This window comes from Encephalitozoon intestinalis, chromosome I (genome assembly GCF_000146465.1).
Source record: "Encephalitozoon intestinalis ATCC 50506 chromosome I, complete sequence".
Lineage (NCBI taxonomy): Eukaryota > Fungi > Microsporidia > Unikaryonidae > Encephalitozoon > Encephalitozoon intestinalis.
Window position 1 is genome coordinate 1 of NC_014415.1, and position 17,896 is coordinate 17,896.

The window sequence follows — 17,896 nt, forward strand, 5'->3', positions numbered from 1 at the left end:
TTCAATCCTCTTCCCCTCTCCCCACATCGAGGAAAAAATGCACAGCCTCAAAATGTCGGATTACTCCTCCATTCGCACAGCTTGCATCCATAACGGTCGTCTTCCGTCCACATCACAGCGCAGTCAGTCTTCAGGCTTAGAGGCCTTCAGCCATTATACTCCCGACGTAGCTCCGCAACAGCCAGCAGGCTTGCCGCTCCACCAGAGGTCGCAATCAAGAGTTCCTCTCGTACTATCAAGATTTACTGCCCAGTCAATCACAGTAGGGTAAAACTAACCTGTCTCACGACGGTCTAAACCCAGCTCACGTTCCCTGTTGGTGGGTGAACAATCCAACACTTCGCAATTTCTGCTTCACGATGATAGGAAGAGCCGACATCGAAGAATCAAAAAGCAGCGTCGCTATGATCGCTCGGCTGCTACAAGCCAGTTATCCCTGTGGTAACTTTTCTGTCACCCATGTCCCAAGCCTTATAGGACATGGGATCTCTAGGCCAGGGTTTCCCCCAAACAATCCCGCAATAGGAATAGTCTCAAGCAGGCTTATGCCCTTGTGCTCCACGCGTGGTTTCCTTCCCCGCTGAGCCCGCCTTAGGACGTCTGCGTTAGTCTTTAGCAGTCGTGCCGCCCCAGCCAAACTCCCCACATCCATAAATAAACCGCTGAGGCTCAGTCATAGTGGTCTCGCACATCTCCCCCCACCTCTCTTCATAACCACCCTCAGCACTTCTCACATGCTAGAGTCAAGCTCAACAGGGTCTTCTTTCCCCGCTGATCAGCCCAAGCCCGTTCCCTTGGCTGTAGGTTCACAATACAGGTCGTAGGGACAGTGGGAATCTCGTTGCTCCATTCATGCGCGTCACTAATTACATGACGAGGCATTTGGCTACCTTAAGAGAGTCATAGTTACTCCCGCCGTTTACACTCGCTTAAGCTCAAAAAGCCGTAACTAAAAGTGCACTGGGCAGAATTCACCTTGCGTTCTTCCGCAAGGCTATGTTTTTAATAAACAGTCAGATTCCCCACAACAAACAGTTCTAGCACGCTAGAGCCAATCCTTCTCCCAAAGTTACACATCCATCTTGCCGACTTCCCTTACAACCCTTCTCAAATTCGCTTCCGCGTCAAACAGTGGACACCTGTTGCGGTCTAGGTACGACATGCATGCTTCTTTTTCATCGGAACAGGTCATCTCCTCAGCGCTGCTTCGTCTCTTAACAATCCACACCGCTACTTCCCCTAGTTCTGCTCTCCTAGGATCAAAAATCCCCCATCCGTCATCATCAAGTCGCCTCAAAGCATCCATACACTCAATCTTCAATCAGTCTCCGTTTCAACAGTCGATTCACCCCCATCAAATGGGGAACCCTCGTCCACAGCGCAAATCCTTTCTTGTTACTACTACCAAGATCTGCTCATATCACCCCTCCACCCCCGCTCACGCAGGACCTTCGTCAGAATGATATCGCCCTCTTACTCAGCTCCGCCGCTAAGGCCTCGGATACCTGCAATTCAATCCCTTCCATTTTCTCCAGCGCCCAATTCGGTAGGTACGTTGCAACACGTTTCTTAGCGGATGCCAACCTCCATGGCCACCGTCCAACTGTCAAAATCAAACCGCCAGATTCTCTTCCCTTGCATACGGCTCCTTATCCTAAAAAAGGTTCATCCCTTCTCGCACATCATGCTTACCACAATATGCCCACTGGCTACCCCCTTACAAGACATCTTCAAAGTTTAACGCTATCGCATTAGTGCTTTACAACATCTTACATCAAGTCGCCGCTGTCCTGAGAGACATTTCAGAGGGAACCAGCTACCAGATGGTTCGTTTGGTCTTTCGCCCCTATGCCCATCTCATGCCATCGAGTTGCACGTCAGAACGGCTTAGATCCTCCAGAACACTTTCGCATCCCTTCAATCAACACAGGCATAGTTCACCATCTTTCGGGTCGGATCACTGCATCCACTAGCTCTCGCTAAAACAATCCAGCCATCCTCTCCTTGGTCCGTGTTTCAAGACGGGCGGGTCTCATCCCCTTCAAAGCATTCACTTTCATTTTTCATCTTGTCTTTTTCACATTTCAATCACTCTACTTCTTCGCTATCGGTCATTAGCTTATATTTAGCTTTCGGTGAAAAAAAACACCACCCAATTCAGGCTGCACTACCAAACAACCCTACTCTTCTCTCAAGTCCGGATACTTACAGGCCATTCCCCCTCTAAGATCAGGGACTTCAATCCCTAGCTCAGTCTCCTCCTACTCAAAACAACCCGCCAAACGCAGTTACCATTCGAGCTCCTGTCCTTTCACTCGCCGCTACTCCGACAATCCCTTTTGGTTTCTTCTCCTCCCTTTATTGATATGCTTAAGTCAAAGGGGTCCCCAAGCGCTTCCGCTTCATTCAGACATCCTCAAAAAGGCATATCGTCCTCCTACACGTCCTTCCTCGCTGCTAATGCCTATCAATCCCGTGAATCCTCAAATCAAAAAAATTCCCCCCAATCTCTCAAATACTGATCCTGCTGCTGGTTCTCCAACAGCAGCCATGTTACGACTTATATCTTATCTAACACGAAGGACTCAGACCTTCCAATCTTCGTCCACTGCGTCATCTTAGATAGCGACGGGCGGTGTGTACAAAGGACAGGGACCCATTCAAAACAACTTGTTCAATCGTTATTACTAGGAATTCCACGTTCAGAAGCCCATTACACAGCTTCATCCCTCACAGCAGGCTCCCTCGCCATCTATCGTAGTGCGCGTGCCGCCCGCTTCATCTCAGGGCATAACGGACCTGTTCTGTTCCATTCCTCCCTTGCCCCAAAGAGCACTGTCAAAGGGTCTCACATCTTACGCAACTTAATCCAAAGCTCACGCCATCCATTTCAAACGGCCATGCACCACCGCCGCGCGCATCCCGTCCTCGTTCTCCTGCCCGCTTCAGAACCGGTAAGTTGCCCCGCGTTGAGTCAAATTAAGCCGCACACTCCACTCCTTGTGGTGTCCTTCCGTCAATCTCTTCAAGTTTCACTCTTGCGAGCATACTATCCCCAGAACCCACATACTCAAGATTTCTCATGCACAACACTATATAGTCCCGTCCAGTCGGCATCGTTTACTGCTAGAACTAAAACGGTATCTAATCGATTTCGATCCTCTAGCCTTCGTCCTTCATCGTCACATAAGTCCAAGAGCACAGCCTTCGCTTCTGTCCGTCCAGTCAGGGTCTTCGTATTTCACCCCTCGCCCAACTATCCGGTGCCCCTCGTCCTCTGCCAAACCTCTTACATCCACATCAGGACATAATCCCCCAAACAAAGACATACAAAAGACTACGGACTTTTTAACTGCAGCATTCACCATAGACACTATTGGAGCAGGTATTACCGCGGCTGCTGGCACCCGACTTGCCCTCCAATCAATCTCGACTCCTTTACACTCGAAAAAAACTCACTTCTCATAACCGCCTCCCCAAAGGATTAGGCAAGTTTCGCGCCTGCTGCCATCCTTGGACGTAGTAGCCATCTCTCAGGCTCCCTCTCCGGAATCAAACCCCGATCCCCCGTCTCCCGTCTCCGCCTAGTTAGGCCATTACCCTAACTACCAGCTGATAGGCCTACAACTTACTTGGCTCGTGTCAAAAACACTCCTAGCCCCCTACCTGCAGTTTCCCGCAGTTACAGCTCTCCCGCCAACCAAATCATCGTACTATCACTGAGCCGTCCGTCAATCCCCCACAAGGTTCATCAACATGCATGGCTTAGTCCCAGAGAATAGCATCCACGTCAGGCAGAATCAACCTGGTGCTACCCCCCATCAAAAATCTCTCAGATCCCTCATCAACAAACCCCTGGCCACAGCCACATCAAATCCCAAAAAATCCTCCATCCCCACCGTCAAACACAAATCTCTCTCAGAGGAGACCAAAACTAATCCAAAACCACTCTCTTTTCTCCCCACATCCCAATCCTCCCCCTCGCTCCCCCTTCTCTCCATAGCCCCTCCCCCCACATCCCAATCACAACATAGACCCCTCTCAAACCACCCTATGCTCTCAATCTTTTCAATCACACACTTCCTCTACAGGACATTGAAAAGCCTCTCCTTTAACTTGCTCCTCTCCTTAAATCCTCAAGTACATAAGGAACTTCCCCGCTCACCCCTACAATGAACTCCAAGGCTTTTCTTTTCTTCTCTCTCTCACTCCTCACAGGAATTCTTGCCGAGACCGGATCGTCTTCGTCTTCTGGTAACGTAGAAGGACAAGGAAATGGAGGTGGAGGATCGGGAAATCCCGGAGGACTGGGAGATCCCTCCTGCGGTACTAATGGAGAAAACGGTGATGATGATGAGTAAAGAAACACTCAAAGGCCCATCGGCACAGACCATACAATGGCCCTGGCCCTACTCCACATCCCGGAAACAATAGAAGGGGCCCCAAAACCTCTTAATCAGACAAGACATTAAATACTTTCACTAAAGAATGCTCTGTTTATTCCTCATGCTTCTTCTCGAAGCCCAGAGAGAATCTCCTCTCGGATTCCTTTCATTCTTCGTCTCCACTCAATCTCGTCCTGCACCTTCTCAATGTTCAGCTGGCTTCCAGGATGCTTGATTCCAGACAGGAACGAAACCACTCGAGACACCATCGCCTCTCCACTCACGTGCCGCAGAGACATAATGATTATGTTATACAACATCCCGTTATCATGCACCATCGAACACAGCTCCTCCCCGTGGCTCACAACATATTCAACCATTGCGTCCCGGAACTTGTTTCCTCGGCAGATCACCGCTATCACCACTCCAATGTCCTCCACATTAAACTTCCCAAGCGAAGACAATATTTTCTCAAAGTTCTCTTGCTTCTGGATCCCTCCGAATCCAAACATCACCTCCCGTCGCATCCCAGGCGTGTCTCCCTTCCAGTACTTCTCCATCATGTACTCCAGATTGTCGTCAACAACTCCTTCGTACACAATCCTTCGGAACTCTCCAAGCTCCTTTCCGCTTCTAAGATGCTCATTCCACATCTCCATAACCTTCTCCTTTGCCACCTTGCTGCCAACCTCAATCCCCACCGACAGTACATACTTGTCCATGCTGATCTCCTCAACTGATCCTTCCCTCTTCCAAACATCCACAGAAGAAATCCTCCTTTCAATTAGCCCAATAATCTTCTTCTCCACAAGAGAAACAACCTCCGAGTCGTCATAGAACACACTTCGGATCCGGAGAAGCTTCTCAATGGCACTTCGTCCAACATGGTACGTCTCAGAGTAATACTCTCCAACCTTTCGAAGTCCTTCCTTTAGTCCTCCATACAGCCCAAACCCAACCCCAAACACATCTTCAATCATGTTCACTCGGTCCTCGCTGCTCATCTCCCCAATCCTCTTCTCAAGACGCTTAAGCCCATCAAGTCCGTACTTCACTCGGTAAAACCCTCCATACTCCGCATTCATCTTGTATCCCTCCTTCTTCCGAGGAATCTCCATCTCCTTCCCAGAAAACGAAATACTCTCCTTCTCTCCTCCTTCCCATTCTATCACAACAGGCACCGTCCATACACTCGAATCCCCCTTTCCTATCATCGAATACCGCGACTGCTTCAGCATAAGTGAAGACTCACGTTCAGACACTTCTACCATAGGATACCCCGCCTGCGAAATCCATCCCTCAACCATCGGCAAAATATCCTTTCCATACTCCTTTCCAATCGCCTTCCACAGACTCTCTCCATTCACATTCCCATACATATGCTCTCTTATGTATCGCCGGATCCCCAGCATAAATACAGACTCCCCCACATATCTCTCAATCATCCTGATCACACTCGACCCCTTGCTGTAGCTTATCGTGTCAAAAATCTCTCCAATCTCCCCTGCATTCTCAACAGCCATTTGGATCTTGTGGCTCTTTCCAAGCCCATCATCAAGCATTCCTCGGATCACATCCCAGAGCAAAAATTCTCCCCACACATCCCAGTCCACAACATCCCCGATGTTCTCCATCCCCTTGTACGACATCCATGTTGCAAACCCCTCGTTCAGCCATAGGTCGTCCCACCACTCCATCGTCACAAGGTTCCCAAACCACATGTGTGCTAGCTCGTGGCACACTGTCTCCGCCACATTCTTCTTGTCTTCCACACTGCTCTTCCCTGCAACATACAGAAGACTCTCCCGTCGGAACGTAATCAGCCCCCAGTTCTCCATTGCTCCACTTCCAAAGCTCGGAATCCCTACCATGTCCACCTTTGCACTCTCCTTCCGTGGAAACTCATATCCAATCCCAAAGTACTCAGAAAAGTAGTCAATGCATCTCTTTGCAACCTCCAGTCCGTATCTTCCCCACTCCACTTCCTCTCCTTGTCCATACACTCGAAGTCGCACTCCCCCCTTGCTCCAGTCCTCAATGTAATTAAGGTCTCCAATCACAAATGCAACAAGGTACGTCGACATCTTGCTTGTCTTCTCAAAATACGAAATCGCCCTGTCTCCATACTCCTCCCGCTTCTCTTCCTCTTCGGGGCTGTTCGAAAGAACAACAAGCCTCGAGGGCGCATCAATCGAAATCTGGAATGTTGCCTTCATGTCCGGCTGGTCAAAACATGGAAACACCCTCCGTGCATCCGTCGGCTCAAAGTGCGTACTATATATCTCCTTCTCTTCCCCACTCTTGTAGAACCCTACAAGTCCGTTGTTGTAGTCTCCACAGAACTTCGCCGTGATATATCCCTTCCCCGCCTCAATCTCCTTTTCAAACACAATCCGCACAATCTCGTACTCTTTCTCCTTCTCCCCCATCACTATCTCTCCAGGAACCTCGGTGTCTCCAACCCGAATCGTCGCCTCCTGAATCTCAAGTTCTTTTGCGTTCATCACTATCTCCCTTACAGGTTCCAAAATACTCACAGAGATCCCTACCTTTCCGCAGAACCCCACGTCCATCACTTTTACATGCAGGTCGTAATGCTCCGGAATCACAATCTTCTCCAGTCTTCGCCTGTACGAAGAATCCTCTTCCTGCCTACCCTCAATCATGGGTATCAATCCAATTGCCAATTCAATCCATTTCATTCCCTTTTGTTTTCGCTTTTTTATTAATACTATTTAATAATCCATGATTGCCTTAATTGTGGCTCTTGCTGCAAACCAAGGCATAGGAAGACACGGGAAACTCCCCTGGAAACATCCCCTCAAGACAGACATGGCCTGGTTCAGAATCCTCTCCCAGAGCGTCCCTATCCTTTCCCCCGACCACATCAGCCTCTCCCCCTCCAAATCAAATGTCGTCGTCATGGGCAGAAAGACATGGCACTCCATCCCCTCGCGCTTCAGGCCCCTTCAAAACCGCATCAATGTCGTCTTGTCAAGATCCTCCCTCCCCCATTCCCAGAACACCTTCTTCATCCCAAGCTTCGCCGCCCTCGACCATCTACCTCTTCCCCCATCTCCTGCAACCTTTGTCATCGGAGGACATGACATCTATGCCCTTGCAATCCAGACAGGCAGGGTCCAGGCCATGTTTGTCACAGAGGTCCACGAGTCCCCAGAATGCGATGTGTTCTTCCCTCAGGTCGACTGGTCTTCCTACCAAAAGAGAGACATCACTCGCGATGTCGCCAGGCTTGTGGACACCACCCTTGTAGATGCCTTCTACATCCCAGAAGAAAACATCTTCAACGAAGGCGGCATCTCCTTCAAGATGTTCATTTACACCAAACTACATCCTTAGTAGCCCTTCCAACCCTCCAAAAACATCAGATGACCCAAGAAACAAGACATCCAGAACACCAGTACCTCGATCTGATTGCCCACATCCTCGAAAAGGGTGTCAAGAGGCAAGACAGAACCGGCACAGGAACCCTGTCCATCTTCGGGGCATCAATGAGGTTTTCCCTCGAAGACAACACATTTCCCCTGCTGACAACAAAGAGGGTCTTCTACAAAGGCATTGTCGAGGAGCTTCTGTTCTTCCTGAGGGCCCAGACAGACTCCGCCATCCTCGAGAAAAAAGGTGTCATGATCTGGAAGAAAAACGGATCCAAGCAGTTCCTGCAGTCCATGGGTCTGGACAGAGAGGAAGGAGATTTAGGCCCAATATACGGGTTCCAATGGAGGCATTTCGGTGCAGAGTACCAGACATCCAGCTCAGACTATAAGGGCCAGGGCATCGACCAGATCAGGGATGTGATCGAGTCGATCAAGAACAACCCAGAGAGCCGAAGGATGGTTGTGTGTGCATGGAACCCCCTGGCCCTTCCCAAGATGGCTCTCCCTCCCTGCCATGTTCTCTTCCAATTCAATGTGATGGATGGAAAGCTGAACTGTGCAATGTACCAAAGGTCGGGAGACATGGGCCTGGGCGTGCCCTTCAACATAGCTTCCTACTCTCTGCTCACAATAATCATAGCCCATCTGACAGGCCTCCGGCCTGGAGAGTTTGTCCACTTCCTGGGGGATGCACATGTGTATCTTGACCACATCGACTCCCTCAGGCTACAGCTCCAAAGAACGCCCCGAGAGTTCCCAAAGCTCTTTGTTAATCCAAAGGGAACAAGAGTGGAAATCGAAGACTTCGAGTTCGAGGACTTCGAGCTTGTGGGGTACAACCCTCATCCTCCAATCCAGATGAACATGAGCGTCTGAAAATCTTCCCTCCAACAAGTATTTAAGTTTTGGGGAAGGACAAGCCATGACAAAGGGAAGAGGAGAGGGCTTCTGGACAGGCCCGATGGAAACAGTGGATCCAGAGCTCCATGCCCTGATCTGCGGAGAGGCTGCAAGGCAGCAAAAGACAATAAATCTGATAGCCAGTGAAAACTACGTCCACCAAAGCGTGATGGAGGCCTGCGGGTCGGTCCTTACCAACAAGTATTCCGAGGGGAGAGTGGGAGAACGGTACTACGGAGGAACACAATGGATAGACAAGATCGAGACCCTTTGCCAGAAGAGGGCTCTCTCGCTCTTCGGCCTCGACCCAGCAGTCTGGGGCGTCAATGTCCAACCATACTCGGGGAGCCCAGCCAACTTTGCCGTCTATACAGCCCTCGTTCCTCCCGGAGGAAGAATCATGGGCCTCGATCTTCCATCTGGAGGCCACCTGACACACGGATACAGGACAAAGACCAGGAAGATATCGGCCACAAGCGTTTACTTCGACTCAAGAGCCTACAGAATAGGCCCCGACGGCTTCATCGACTACAATGCCCTCGAGGATGCCTTCAACAACTTCCAGCCTCACATCCTGATCTGCGGGTACAGCGCATACTCCAGAGACATCGACTACAAGAGGCTTTCCTCCCTGGCTGCCTCCAACAACGCCTTTCTCTTTGCCGACATCTCCCACATCTCTCCTCTGGTTGCATGTGGCCTGATGAACAGCCCCTTCAACCACTGCGACGTGGTCATGACAACAACCCAGAAAGGCCTTCGAGGCCCCCGTGGCGCCCTCATCTTCTACAGGAAAACAGTTACAAAGAACGCCGTCTCCATCGACCTGGACACAAAGATCAACTTCGCCGTCTTCCCCATGCTCCAGGGCGGCCCCCACAACCACACAATCGCTGGAATCGCTTCGGCTCTTCTCCACGCCGCAACCCCCGAGTTTGCAGAGTACGCCAGGTGTGTCGTCGAAAACTCTAAAGCACTCTCCGCCCATCTGCTGTCCCTGGGCTTCGACATCCCCACAGGCGGAACAGACAACCACATGTTCCTTGTAGACCTCAAGAACAAGGACGTCAACGCCACCGCTGTCGAGCATGTGTGCGACATCCTGGGAATCAGCCTCAACAGAAACACCATTGCCGGTGACTCAAGCCCCCTCAACCCATCCGGAATCCGCATAGGCACATATGCCGTCACTGCCAGGGGCCTTGGCCCACATGACATGAGAGAGCTTGCCGCCATAATCAACGGCGTCGTCGAGCTCTGCAGAGAGACATTCCCAGGGAAGAGCATCCCAAAGGCAGAGCTCCAGAAAACAGCGTCTGCCCTCTTGTCCTCCAGCCCCGCTGCCGCCGATCTGAAGAAAAGGGTCCTTGCCCTCGTAGACGCCCATCCCATCTACAAGTAGTTTATTAAAAACGCTTCTTGCCGCCATCTCAGACAATAAAACCCCCTCCCCTTTCCAAAGCTAATGAAGAAAATAGACCGTCGAGCAATATGGAGCAGACTTGCATCCATGCTAAAGCCCACATCTCCCCACGAGGTTGCAATAGTCGTTGTAATGGCCCTCTGCATCGTCCTTGGAAAGTGGCTTGACGTTGCTTCCATCAAGAAGAGAGGCTCTATCATCGACACCATAAAGCACATCAAGGACTCCGACAATCCAGGCATGTCCTTGATCTTCCGCAAGGCAACAGCCTTCCTCGTCCTCAGAACCCTCTCCTCTCTCTTCATCGAGTCCAAGGTCGTCCTCTTCTCCATCATAACAAACAGGATTGTCGAGGACATAACCTCCCGCATTCTTTACCTTGCAATCCACGCCTCCCATGCTTGCGAAATCAAGCCCACAAGCCTCAACAGGATTGTCGAGAGGGGAAACAAGAAGATCTGCAAGGTCCTTACAAAGATCCTCACCGTCGCCGTCCCTGCATTCTTCAACCTTGTTCTTCTCCTCAGAGAGGTCTATAGGATGTTTGGCCTCAGATACCTTCTCCCCATCCTCTTCACAATCTCCATCTATGCTGTCTACACCTTTGTGACCCTGAGGATCCGTTCCTGGTACAAGGAGAGAATCAACTATGCAGACAACTCGGTCTCCAAGAAGATCCACGAGTGTGTCTCAAACATGGATCTTGTCAAGACATGCTGCTGCGAGCAGGCCGAGGTCGACAGCCTCCAGGAGATCATAAGGGCAATGTGGACTCTCAAGCTCTCCGACAAGGGATGTGTGGCCATAATCAACTTTGGCCAGAGGATACTCTTCACAATCCTCTTTGTCTACTCCGTCCTCAAGGGCACTCCAGATGCCTTTTCCGGCACAATGACCATTGGAGACCTGGCAACTCTCTTTTCCTTTGTATTCTCCATCGACCTGTCCATGTGGACACTGGGTGTCATTGCAAGGGACATGGGGTTCTGGCTGATAGACTGCGAAGATCTGCTGATCCTCCACGACCACTTGGAGAGGATGGCCAGACAGAGTCCCGCCTCCTCCCTTGCCACAGGCTTCCCGTGTCCCTCTCTGTCATCCCCCAAGTCCCAAGCCCCTCCAGCCATCGAGTTCGAGGGCGTCAGCTTCGGATATCCAAACGCCCCTCCCATCCTCAGAAACCTGTCCTTCAAGATTGCCCGTGGCGAGCGTGTCGGAATCATCGGAAGGCCTGGAAGCGGCAAGAGCTCCATCCTAAGGCTGATCCCGATGCTCCACTCCTACACAGGCTCCATCCGCGTCAACGGCCTCGAGCTCCGCAACACCTCCCCTGCTGCCCTCCGCGCCTCCATCGCCTGCATTCTTCAGGACATGCCTTTCTTCGACGAGACTGTCTTCCACAACATTTCATACGGCCTCCCAGCAACCAGCCTCCAGAAGATCCTCGAGGCATCCAGGAGTGCAGGCCTCGGGCCCCTGCTTGTGAGGCGAGGACTCCACTCGGCCATGAAGATGCTGAGCGGCGGAGAGGTCCAGATGGTCTCGATTGCAAGATGCCTGCTCCAGAACAAGCCGCTGATGCTTCTCGACGAGGTCACGTCGAGGCTGGATGCAAGTGGGGAAAGGGCCATCTTCGACCTGCTGATGGGCCTTCCCGGAAAGACTGTTGTCATGGTCTTCCACGATCTGTGGATGGCAGAGCACATGGACAGGATCATCCTGATGGACGCCGGCCGCATAGTCGAGTCTGGAAGCCATGGCGAGCTGATGGAGCTCCGCGGGGAGTACTGGCGCATGAAGACGGGGCTAGGAAACTTCAAACCCGCTGCAGGGGACCCATTGCAAAGCCGCCATGCCCCCCTGGATGCAGGATGCAGAGATCTGTAGGCTTCTGGACGAGATCCAGTCCGACATTGACGGGGAGCACGAGGCGTTTGCAAGGAGGGACTTTGAGTGCAAGCTGGAGCACCACAGGAACATCAAGCCTCTGCTTGGAAAGAGGGACGGGCTTGTCCGCAGGGCAGTTGAGTGCTACTGGGCCCGCGCACTTGCGAACTACAGGCCCGGGGCGGCACTGCTCCCTGTGGATGCACTCGGCAGGCCAGACACGCGATGGCTGAGATCTCTCGAGGTCGACTACCTCCCTGAATATGGATACAGGGTGCACATGGAGCTCAACGAGAACGAGTTTGTGCAGAACACTGCGCTGACGAAGAAGGCATATCTTGGGAGGAGAGATGTGGAGAGGAGCGGGGTGCGGTGGAAGGGAGACCTGAGGTGTGCTGTGCTTGGGTTTTTTGAGACAGACACCCAGGACCTGGACATCTTTGACATCCTCTACGAGCTCTATGTCAACTCAGCCTTCTATTTTTTGAAGTCTCCCTGAAAGCTTCTTTTTCAAATTAATTAAAGTCCACAGGAATCCATTCTTCTTGGTTTTATCAATATGATTTACTCCCATTTGCCGAACAAAAAACAAAAATATTTAATTTTTTCAATTTAAAGGACGCTGGATATCTTCTATATTATCCGGTATTTGAATCTTAAATGTATAAAAAATAAATATAGACACCAATACCGTAATAAATCTTATCCTATTATAACCAGGACTATACTTCTCTAAACGTCCCCATTTTAATATCAATAATTCTTTCCATAGTGAAAAAACTCCCATTCCAAGGCCACAAGCCAAGCAAGCATACGGTAATATGTCCTCTCTTTTCCAAATCCATGAAATAATCATGGAAACAACTAAAACTGCTTGAATAACAATATGGACCAAAATTTCGAACTCATATTTTTTAAGCATTGATCTAGGCAAAACATCCAAAGAATTGAATATTATATATACTAAAGCTATGGAAGGACTGCTTTCACCAATGAACTTACTGGTGTTCTTTACTTTTCCCATGGCAGTAAAAAATACAAAACTTGGAACCAATAAAAAAATAAAAATTGAGCAAATATACAGAAAAACACAGTTAACAAGATATGATATTTTCCCTTGAGATTCTGCGAGATTCTTTCTCCATATTCTTATTAGCCAGTAGCTTGATATTTCGATGATGAATGAAAGCTCCACCAACGCTTCTGCGGCATTAAGTAAATTACTCCAATCTCTTTGTATCTTACAAAATCTGAGGATTCCTGCGACGACCATAGACAGTAGATAAGTGGAGCTTATTGTTATAGAACATCTATTTTTTAAATCACTTGCTCCCATTCCCTATTCCATTTTTAAAATTTTATATATCTCCTTTTTGATCCTGTCCTAAAAAGACATAATCTCACACAGACTAAAACATAAATAAAATACAGCATAACTGTAAAAATATATCTAAGAAATCTGATTTTATTCCTCAATGAAAAGAACACCTCTTGGATAAAGTCCGGGTATTTCGGATATCTTCTTTTTGTTTCTTTCAATGGGAGTTACATGATTCATCTTAAACAGATTAAATCTCTTCTTGTTTAACTTTGTTTCAATTTTTCGGAAAAGATCCTCGATAGTATCGTCTTTAGAAAACCCCAGTATGGAAGAGGTTCCGTCTCCAAACCACAGTTTTATTTTACAGTCTGAAATATCCTCGCTTTTCTCAATATCTGTACTTATAAGCTTTTCATCTTCCAGCCTTTCTCTTTCAAGCTTCTCTGCCATATCTGCCTTAATCTGATTTATAAGTCTCTCTTTGTAAAGTTTTTCTTTCATTATCTCCTCCTTCCTCTTCTTTTCAAGCTCTACTGCCTCTCTTGACATTTTGTTATCATATTCTTTTTTAGCCTCCTTGACACCTTTATGAGTTCTGTTTTGGCTAGAGTTTATAATAAAGTTGACTAGGGCATCGATATCCTTCGATCCTGTTTCCTTTATTGCATTCTCGATCTCTTCTTTTGTGAATCCGCTCTGGACCAGATAGTTTACCACTTCTTCCTTGCTTGTCTCGGTTTTGTTTCTTTCCTCCATCCTGGGGATACTTCCAAGAGACCTTATTGATTCAGGGAAATCAGTAAAGACTAAAAGTAATTAAAATAGGCCTAATTTATTTACTCTACTTCTTATCCTTGACCACATAGTTTTCCAAGAGCCCCCATGTGAGCCTTGTATGATGTCTCAATCAAGACTTTCTGTGCTTCTTCAATATTTGAGTCATCCCCTTTCCATGTCTTCAAAGCGTCGTCTGTTAGTGCCCTGGCAAAGCTAAAACTTAAGGACCATGTTCTACATCCCCTCTCCATGTTTATTGCATTGAGGAAGTTGATTGAATCTTCTGGGCTGTGACCTCCGCTTAGGAAAACAATTCCCGGAATTCCACAAGGAATAGTTGACAAGAGAGCTCTGAATGTGAGGGTAGCAACCTCCTTGGGTGTGTATTCCTCGCTGCTAAGTAGACCAGATGTAACATAGCTTGTCTTGATAAGGATTCCTGGAATATAGACAGATTCATAGTTTAAATATTTCATGAGTGTGCTTAGTATCTTTCTCAACAATTTATACGAACTTTCTATATCGTAGTCTCCTTCCAAGAATATCTCAGGCTCTACAATTGGGACAAGGCCATTCTTCTGGCATATTATTGCATACTTTGCCAATACAGAACAGTTTTCATTGATGCAATCTTCTGAGGGAATTCCATCATAGAAGTAGAACAAAGACCTCCATTTGGCAAATGTAGCATCTTTGAATTCAGAGGACTTACATCTTAACTCCAAATCCTCGAGCCCCACAGAAATTTTCTCGTTCTCCTTATAGTCTATTAACCCTTTATCAAGTTTTACGCCTATTTCAATGCCTTTTCTCTTCAGTATTTCTGTCAGCAACACTCCCTTCCCATCGGTTTGCCCAAATGTCTCTGGATTCAGGATAACTCCACCTATGTACTTTTCTATTTCCTTAGTACTGAAGAGGATTTCCCTAAACTTTCTTCTGTTCTCTTTAGTGTTCTTGATTCCAAGCTTCTCAAGTTTCTTTCCCAATGTTTCTGGGCTCTCGTCTGCTGCAAGAATTCCTTTGTTGTTTTCAAGTATTTTTTTCGCAATCATACCTAATCTTAAAAGATGATCTGAATCCATTGCTAAGAAGTGTCTTTTTATGGCCTATAAATATAAAATTATAGTGTTTTTTTATCCAATCTTTCTTCATTTCTTTTTCCAGTCATTGGACTTACCATAGATCTTTGTCCAATGAATTATTTGATGCATTAATTTAATAGGTTTCTTAAATTATAATTTCTGATTATAGAAACACCTGATCGGTTTTTAACCGGAGGTCTCTTTACCCTAGTATGCATTTCAATGTATTTGTAGAAGGAGAGTTTAACAATGTCAAGGGAGTTTTTATTGATCAGTCGTACCCGGTGAAGATTCGATGCACTAACTGTGGAGCACTTCATGAAAAAGCAGTTGTATTATCTGAAGACAGCATCGGAGAAGGAGATTTCAAGGACAAAGTCAACCTTAGTGTGGCCTGCAGGTCCTGTAGGAGAACTATGACACTGAAGATTTTAAAGTTGAAGGAGGCAAAGAAGCATTTGCTCCCAACCAAATTTGAGGACGAGTTTAAAGAGGTGTGGCTTACAGATATGGAGAAAAATAGGTTTTTGGTGTCTAGAGTTCAAACCAATGGAGCCGAGGTGGTGTCTATCGACTCCTGTACTCTTAATCTGGTTTCTAATCAAGACGTTCTGTTTACAAATGTGAACTTTGAAGAAAATACCGTGGCCAAATGCAGTAGCCTCAACATGATATCTTCCATTACTCTTTTTTCCCTCACAGTCGAACTTACTAAATAAAGTTTCTCTCCGTCTAACACCTCCATTCATCTACTTCCTAACTTCCTGGAATAAATATCCTAAATATAGTTATCGAATATGTACCAAATGATATCTGTGCGAAGTACTTTTCCTCAAATGTACAGCTCCCTGCAAAGTGTCCTCCGGCAAACACACACCATCCCTTCCCAAACTTACTATCAAGCATGCTTTTCAGGGCCTCACATATCTTTGTTGGAGGAGATTCATCGGTGAATGTGGCTAGAGAAAGTACAATCTGACCTTTTATCTGCTCGTCTAATGGTTCTCTTTGCTCAAAAACCGGCTCTACCACTTTTGGCCCGTCAATAACGTTTTTTGGCACACTCTTCTGTGAGTTTGGGGAGGAAGGCTTATCTAACTCTTTTGAACTACTCTCGCTCGTGTCTTTGTTTTTTGAATCTTTCATATCATCTATCTTCATGCTGATAGTTATGCTTATCGATGGAAATAACCAATCCAAATAACTTTAAACCTCCAACCAATAAATACCCTGCTCTATTCCCAAGAAGACCAACCAAAGCATTGTCTCTCCTTGAAAAGGTATTTGCCAGAGTGACAATGTTTAACTAATCTTTACAGCGTGTTCTTTCGGTTCTCCTCCTTAGTGTTTCTCCTCAATTAGATTGTTTAAATAAAGCATCCAGAATATGCCCTATGCTTCCAAATGAAATTGATCCATACGAATTCAAATTCTTCATAAAAGACATGCTGCCTTTATCTGAGACATATACTCTGTTTAGAAGCTCGAAACTGTTAAAGGCAAAGGAAACCATAAAGGCCATTTCTAAAACAAATCAAGGACTAATTGTTCTAATTCATAAACCGGAAGAGACAATAGTATATACGCCAGAAAACAAAGTAACTTATTTTACAAGAAGAAAGGGAAGGGTGGCACCGAAGAATGCAGTGATCCGGTTTCTGCGGGCAAAGATGATTGATTTTGTCATTTTGAAATTCAAGACTTTCTATTGCTGTCTGTCGAGATGGGACAAGGACGTTTGTAGCTTCTGCATTGTAGCATGCATAGGAAAAAAAGCTACTGAAAGAGCACTTCTGAATCCTTCCGAAATTCTTGGAGACGTTGAAGAGTCTCCTTTGATGGTTGAAAAAGGTATGTTTAAGTTTAAAGACTTGAATCTATTTAAGGAAGAGGGGAAGGAGTCTGAGGATCATTCATTTGAAGCTATCCACAGTCTTACATCTGGGATAAACTCTAGTACCAGTGAAGTAAAAGTGAACCCGATCGACCTCATTCGAGAAGATTGCTTGGAATATGTAAGTAAAGTCTCTTTGGAAGGCACAAATGCACTTTCCAACCAAAAGAAAGAGGAGCAAAACTGTCTTATTGAAATAGAATCGGAAAATGCCAAGAATTCTGGAAACACTCACTCAAAGCCATATAAAGAAGTTAGAAATGATGAGGAGGGACTGATCGATTATATAATATCGAAAATCACTAAGCTTGTGTGTGAAGATATAAATACCGGGTGTCTTCAGGAGGAAACAGAGAAAGACAAACAATCTCAGATTATAGAGGAAGAGGAGGAGAGCGATTGCTCTAGTAAGAACTATGGATATGATGTCGAAGGGAGTAATTCTCTTGGCTACATAGGGGCTTCAGGAGGGAAGGAAAGTAAGAAGGAGGATGGTACTCTTTCTCATGAAGGCTCTTCGAAATATGAAAGTACTATAAAATTTGGAGTAATAGAGCAAGGACAACTAAAATGTATCCAGAAGAACATCGGGCTTCTATCCATGGCAAAATTCGATAGACTAGAAACATTTATCACAGGAATGATGGATCATCTTAAAAAAGCTAATATCAACTATGTAGAGGTTTGTTCGGAGATAGATTTCTTTATTGTAAAGAAAAGAGACTGCACTTATCTGTACATAAGAGATTTAATACATAGAAAGGAGAGAAAATTTATGGAGAGATTTGATAGAATGTTTGAAAAGCTTGGAGCAAAGACTTGAGGG

General features: G+C 47.0%; 12 protein-coding genes and 2 non-coding genes across 14 annotated transcripts; 7 read left to right on the forward strand and 7 right to left on the reverse strand.

Annotated features, from left to right (window-relative positions):
- Window positions 1-35: 35 nt before the first annotated feature.
- Window positions 36-2,475, reverse strand: Eint_010010. The gene has a single exon (XR_002670131.1). It is a non-coding gene; the product is annotated as a 5.8S-23S ribosomal RNA (ribosomal RNA).
- Window positions 2,476-2,515: 40 nt separating this feature from the next.
- Window positions 2,516-3,808, reverse strand: Eint_010020. Its single transcript, XR_002670132.1, has one exon. It is a non-coding gene; the product is annotated as a 16S ribosomal RNA (ribosomal RNA).
- Window positions 3,809-4,504: 696 nt separating this feature from the next.
- On the reverse strand, window positions 4,505-7,087 carry Eint_010030 (aminopeptidase N; the record flags this gene model as incomplete). Its single annotated transcript, XM_003072181.1, has 1 exon — window positions 4,505-7,087. The coding sequence occupies one exon, from the start codon at window positions 7,085-7,087 to the stop codon at window positions 4,505-4,507; it is 2,583 nt and encodes an 860-aa protein (XP_003072227.1).
- Window positions 7,088-7,130: 43 nt separating this feature from the next.
- Window positions 7,131-7,745, forward strand: Eint_010040 (dihydrofolate reductase; the record flags this gene model as incomplete). The annotated part of the gene is made up of 1 exon (XM_003072182.1): window positions 7,131-7,745. One exon carries the CDS (start codon window positions 7,131-7,133, stop codon window positions 7,743-7,745), a length of 615 nt encoding a protein of 204 aa, XP_003072228.1.
- A 29-nt stretch (window positions 7,746-7,774) lies between these two features.
- Window positions 7,775-8,659, forward strand: Eint_010050 (bifunctional dihydrofolate reductase-thymidylate synthase; the record flags this gene model as incomplete). The annotated part of the gene is made up of 1 exon (XM_003072183.1): window positions 7,775-8,659. One exon carries the CDS (start codon window positions 7,775-7,777, stop codon window positions 8,657-8,659), a length of 885 nt encoding a protein of 294 aa, XP_003072229.1.
- A 46-nt stretch (window positions 8,660-8,705) lies between these two features.
- Window positions 8,706-10,085, forward strand: Eint_010060 (serine hydroxymethyltransferase; the record flags this gene model as incomplete). The annotated part of the gene is made up of 1 exon (XM_003072184.1): window positions 8,706-10,085. One exon carries the CDS (start codon window positions 8,706-8,708, stop codon window positions 10,083-10,085), a length of 1,380 nt encoding a protein of 459 aa, XP_003072230.1.
- Window positions 10,086-10,148: 63 nt separating this feature from the next.
- On the forward strand, window positions 10,149-11,993 carry Eint_010070 (ATM1 mitochondrial ABC transporter; the record flags this gene model as incomplete). Its single annotated transcript, XM_003072185.1, has 1 exon — window positions 10,149-11,993. The coding sequence occupies one exon, from the start codon at window positions 10,149-10,151 to the stop codon at window positions 11,991-11,993; it is 1,845 nt and encodes a 614-aa protein (XP_003072231.1).
- Eint_010080 (uncharacterized protein) lies at window positions 11,959-12,492 on the forward strand (the record flags this gene model as incomplete). The annotated part of the gene is made up of 1 exon (XM_003072186.1): window positions 11,959-12,492. One exon carries the CDS (start codon window positions 11,959-11,961, stop codon window positions 12,490-12,492), a length of 534 nt encoding a protein of 177 aa, XP_003072232.1.
- A 108-nt stretch (window positions 12,493-12,600) lies between these two features.
- Window positions 12,601-13,329, reverse strand: Eint_010090 (uncharacterized protein; the record flags this gene model as incomplete). The annotated part of the gene is made up of 1 exon (XM_003072187.1): window positions 12,601-13,329. One exon carries the CDS (start codon window positions 13,327-13,329, stop codon window positions 12,601-12,603), a length of 729 nt encoding a protein of 242 aa, XP_003072233.1.
- Window positions 13,330-13,458: 129 nt separating this feature from the next.
- Eint_010100 (uncharacterized protein) lies at window positions 13,459-14,070 on the reverse strand (the record flags this gene model as incomplete). The annotated part of the gene is made up of 1 exon (XM_003072188.1): window positions 13,459-14,070. The coding sequence occupies one exon, from the start codon at window positions 14,068-14,070 to the stop codon at window positions 13,459-13,461; it is 612 nt and encodes a 203-aa protein (XP_003072234.1).
- A 92-nt stretch (window positions 14,071-14,162) lies between these two features.
- Window positions 14,163-15,176, reverse strand: Eint_010110 (fructose-bisphosphate aldolase B; the record flags this gene model as incomplete). Its single annotated transcript, XM_003072189.1, has 1 exon — window positions 14,163-15,176. One exon carries the CDS (start codon window positions 15,174-15,176, stop codon window positions 14,163-14,165), a length of 1,014 nt encoding a protein of 337 aa, XP_003072235.1.
- Window positions 15,177-15,388: 212 nt separating this feature from the next.
- On the forward strand, window positions 15,389-15,895 carry Eint_010120 (uncharacterized protein; the record flags this gene model as incomplete). Its single annotated transcript, XM_003072190.1, has 1 exon — window positions 15,389-15,895. The coding sequence occupies one exon, from the start codon at window positions 15,389-15,391 to the stop codon at window positions 15,893-15,895; it is 507 nt and encodes a 168-aa protein (XP_003072236.1).
- Window positions 15,896-15,932: 37 nt separating this feature from the next.
- On the reverse strand, window positions 15,933-16,322 carry Eint_010130 (dynein light chain 1; the record flags this gene model as incomplete). Its single annotated transcript, XM_003072191.1, has 1 exon — window positions 15,933-16,322. One exon carries the CDS (start codon window positions 16,320-16,322, stop codon window positions 15,933-15,935), a length of 390 nt encoding a protein of 129 aa, XP_003072237.1.
- Window positions 16,323-16,570: 248 nt separating this feature from the next.
- Window positions 16,571-17,893, forward strand: Eint_010140 (uncharacterized protein; the record flags this gene model as incomplete). Its single annotated transcript, XM_003072192.1, has 1 exon — window positions 16,571-17,893. The coding sequence occupies one exon, from the start codon at window positions 16,571-16,573 to the stop codon at window positions 17,891-17,893; it is 1,323 nt and encodes a 440-aa protein (XP_003072238.1).
- Window positions 17,894-17,896: the final 3 nt, after the last annotated feature.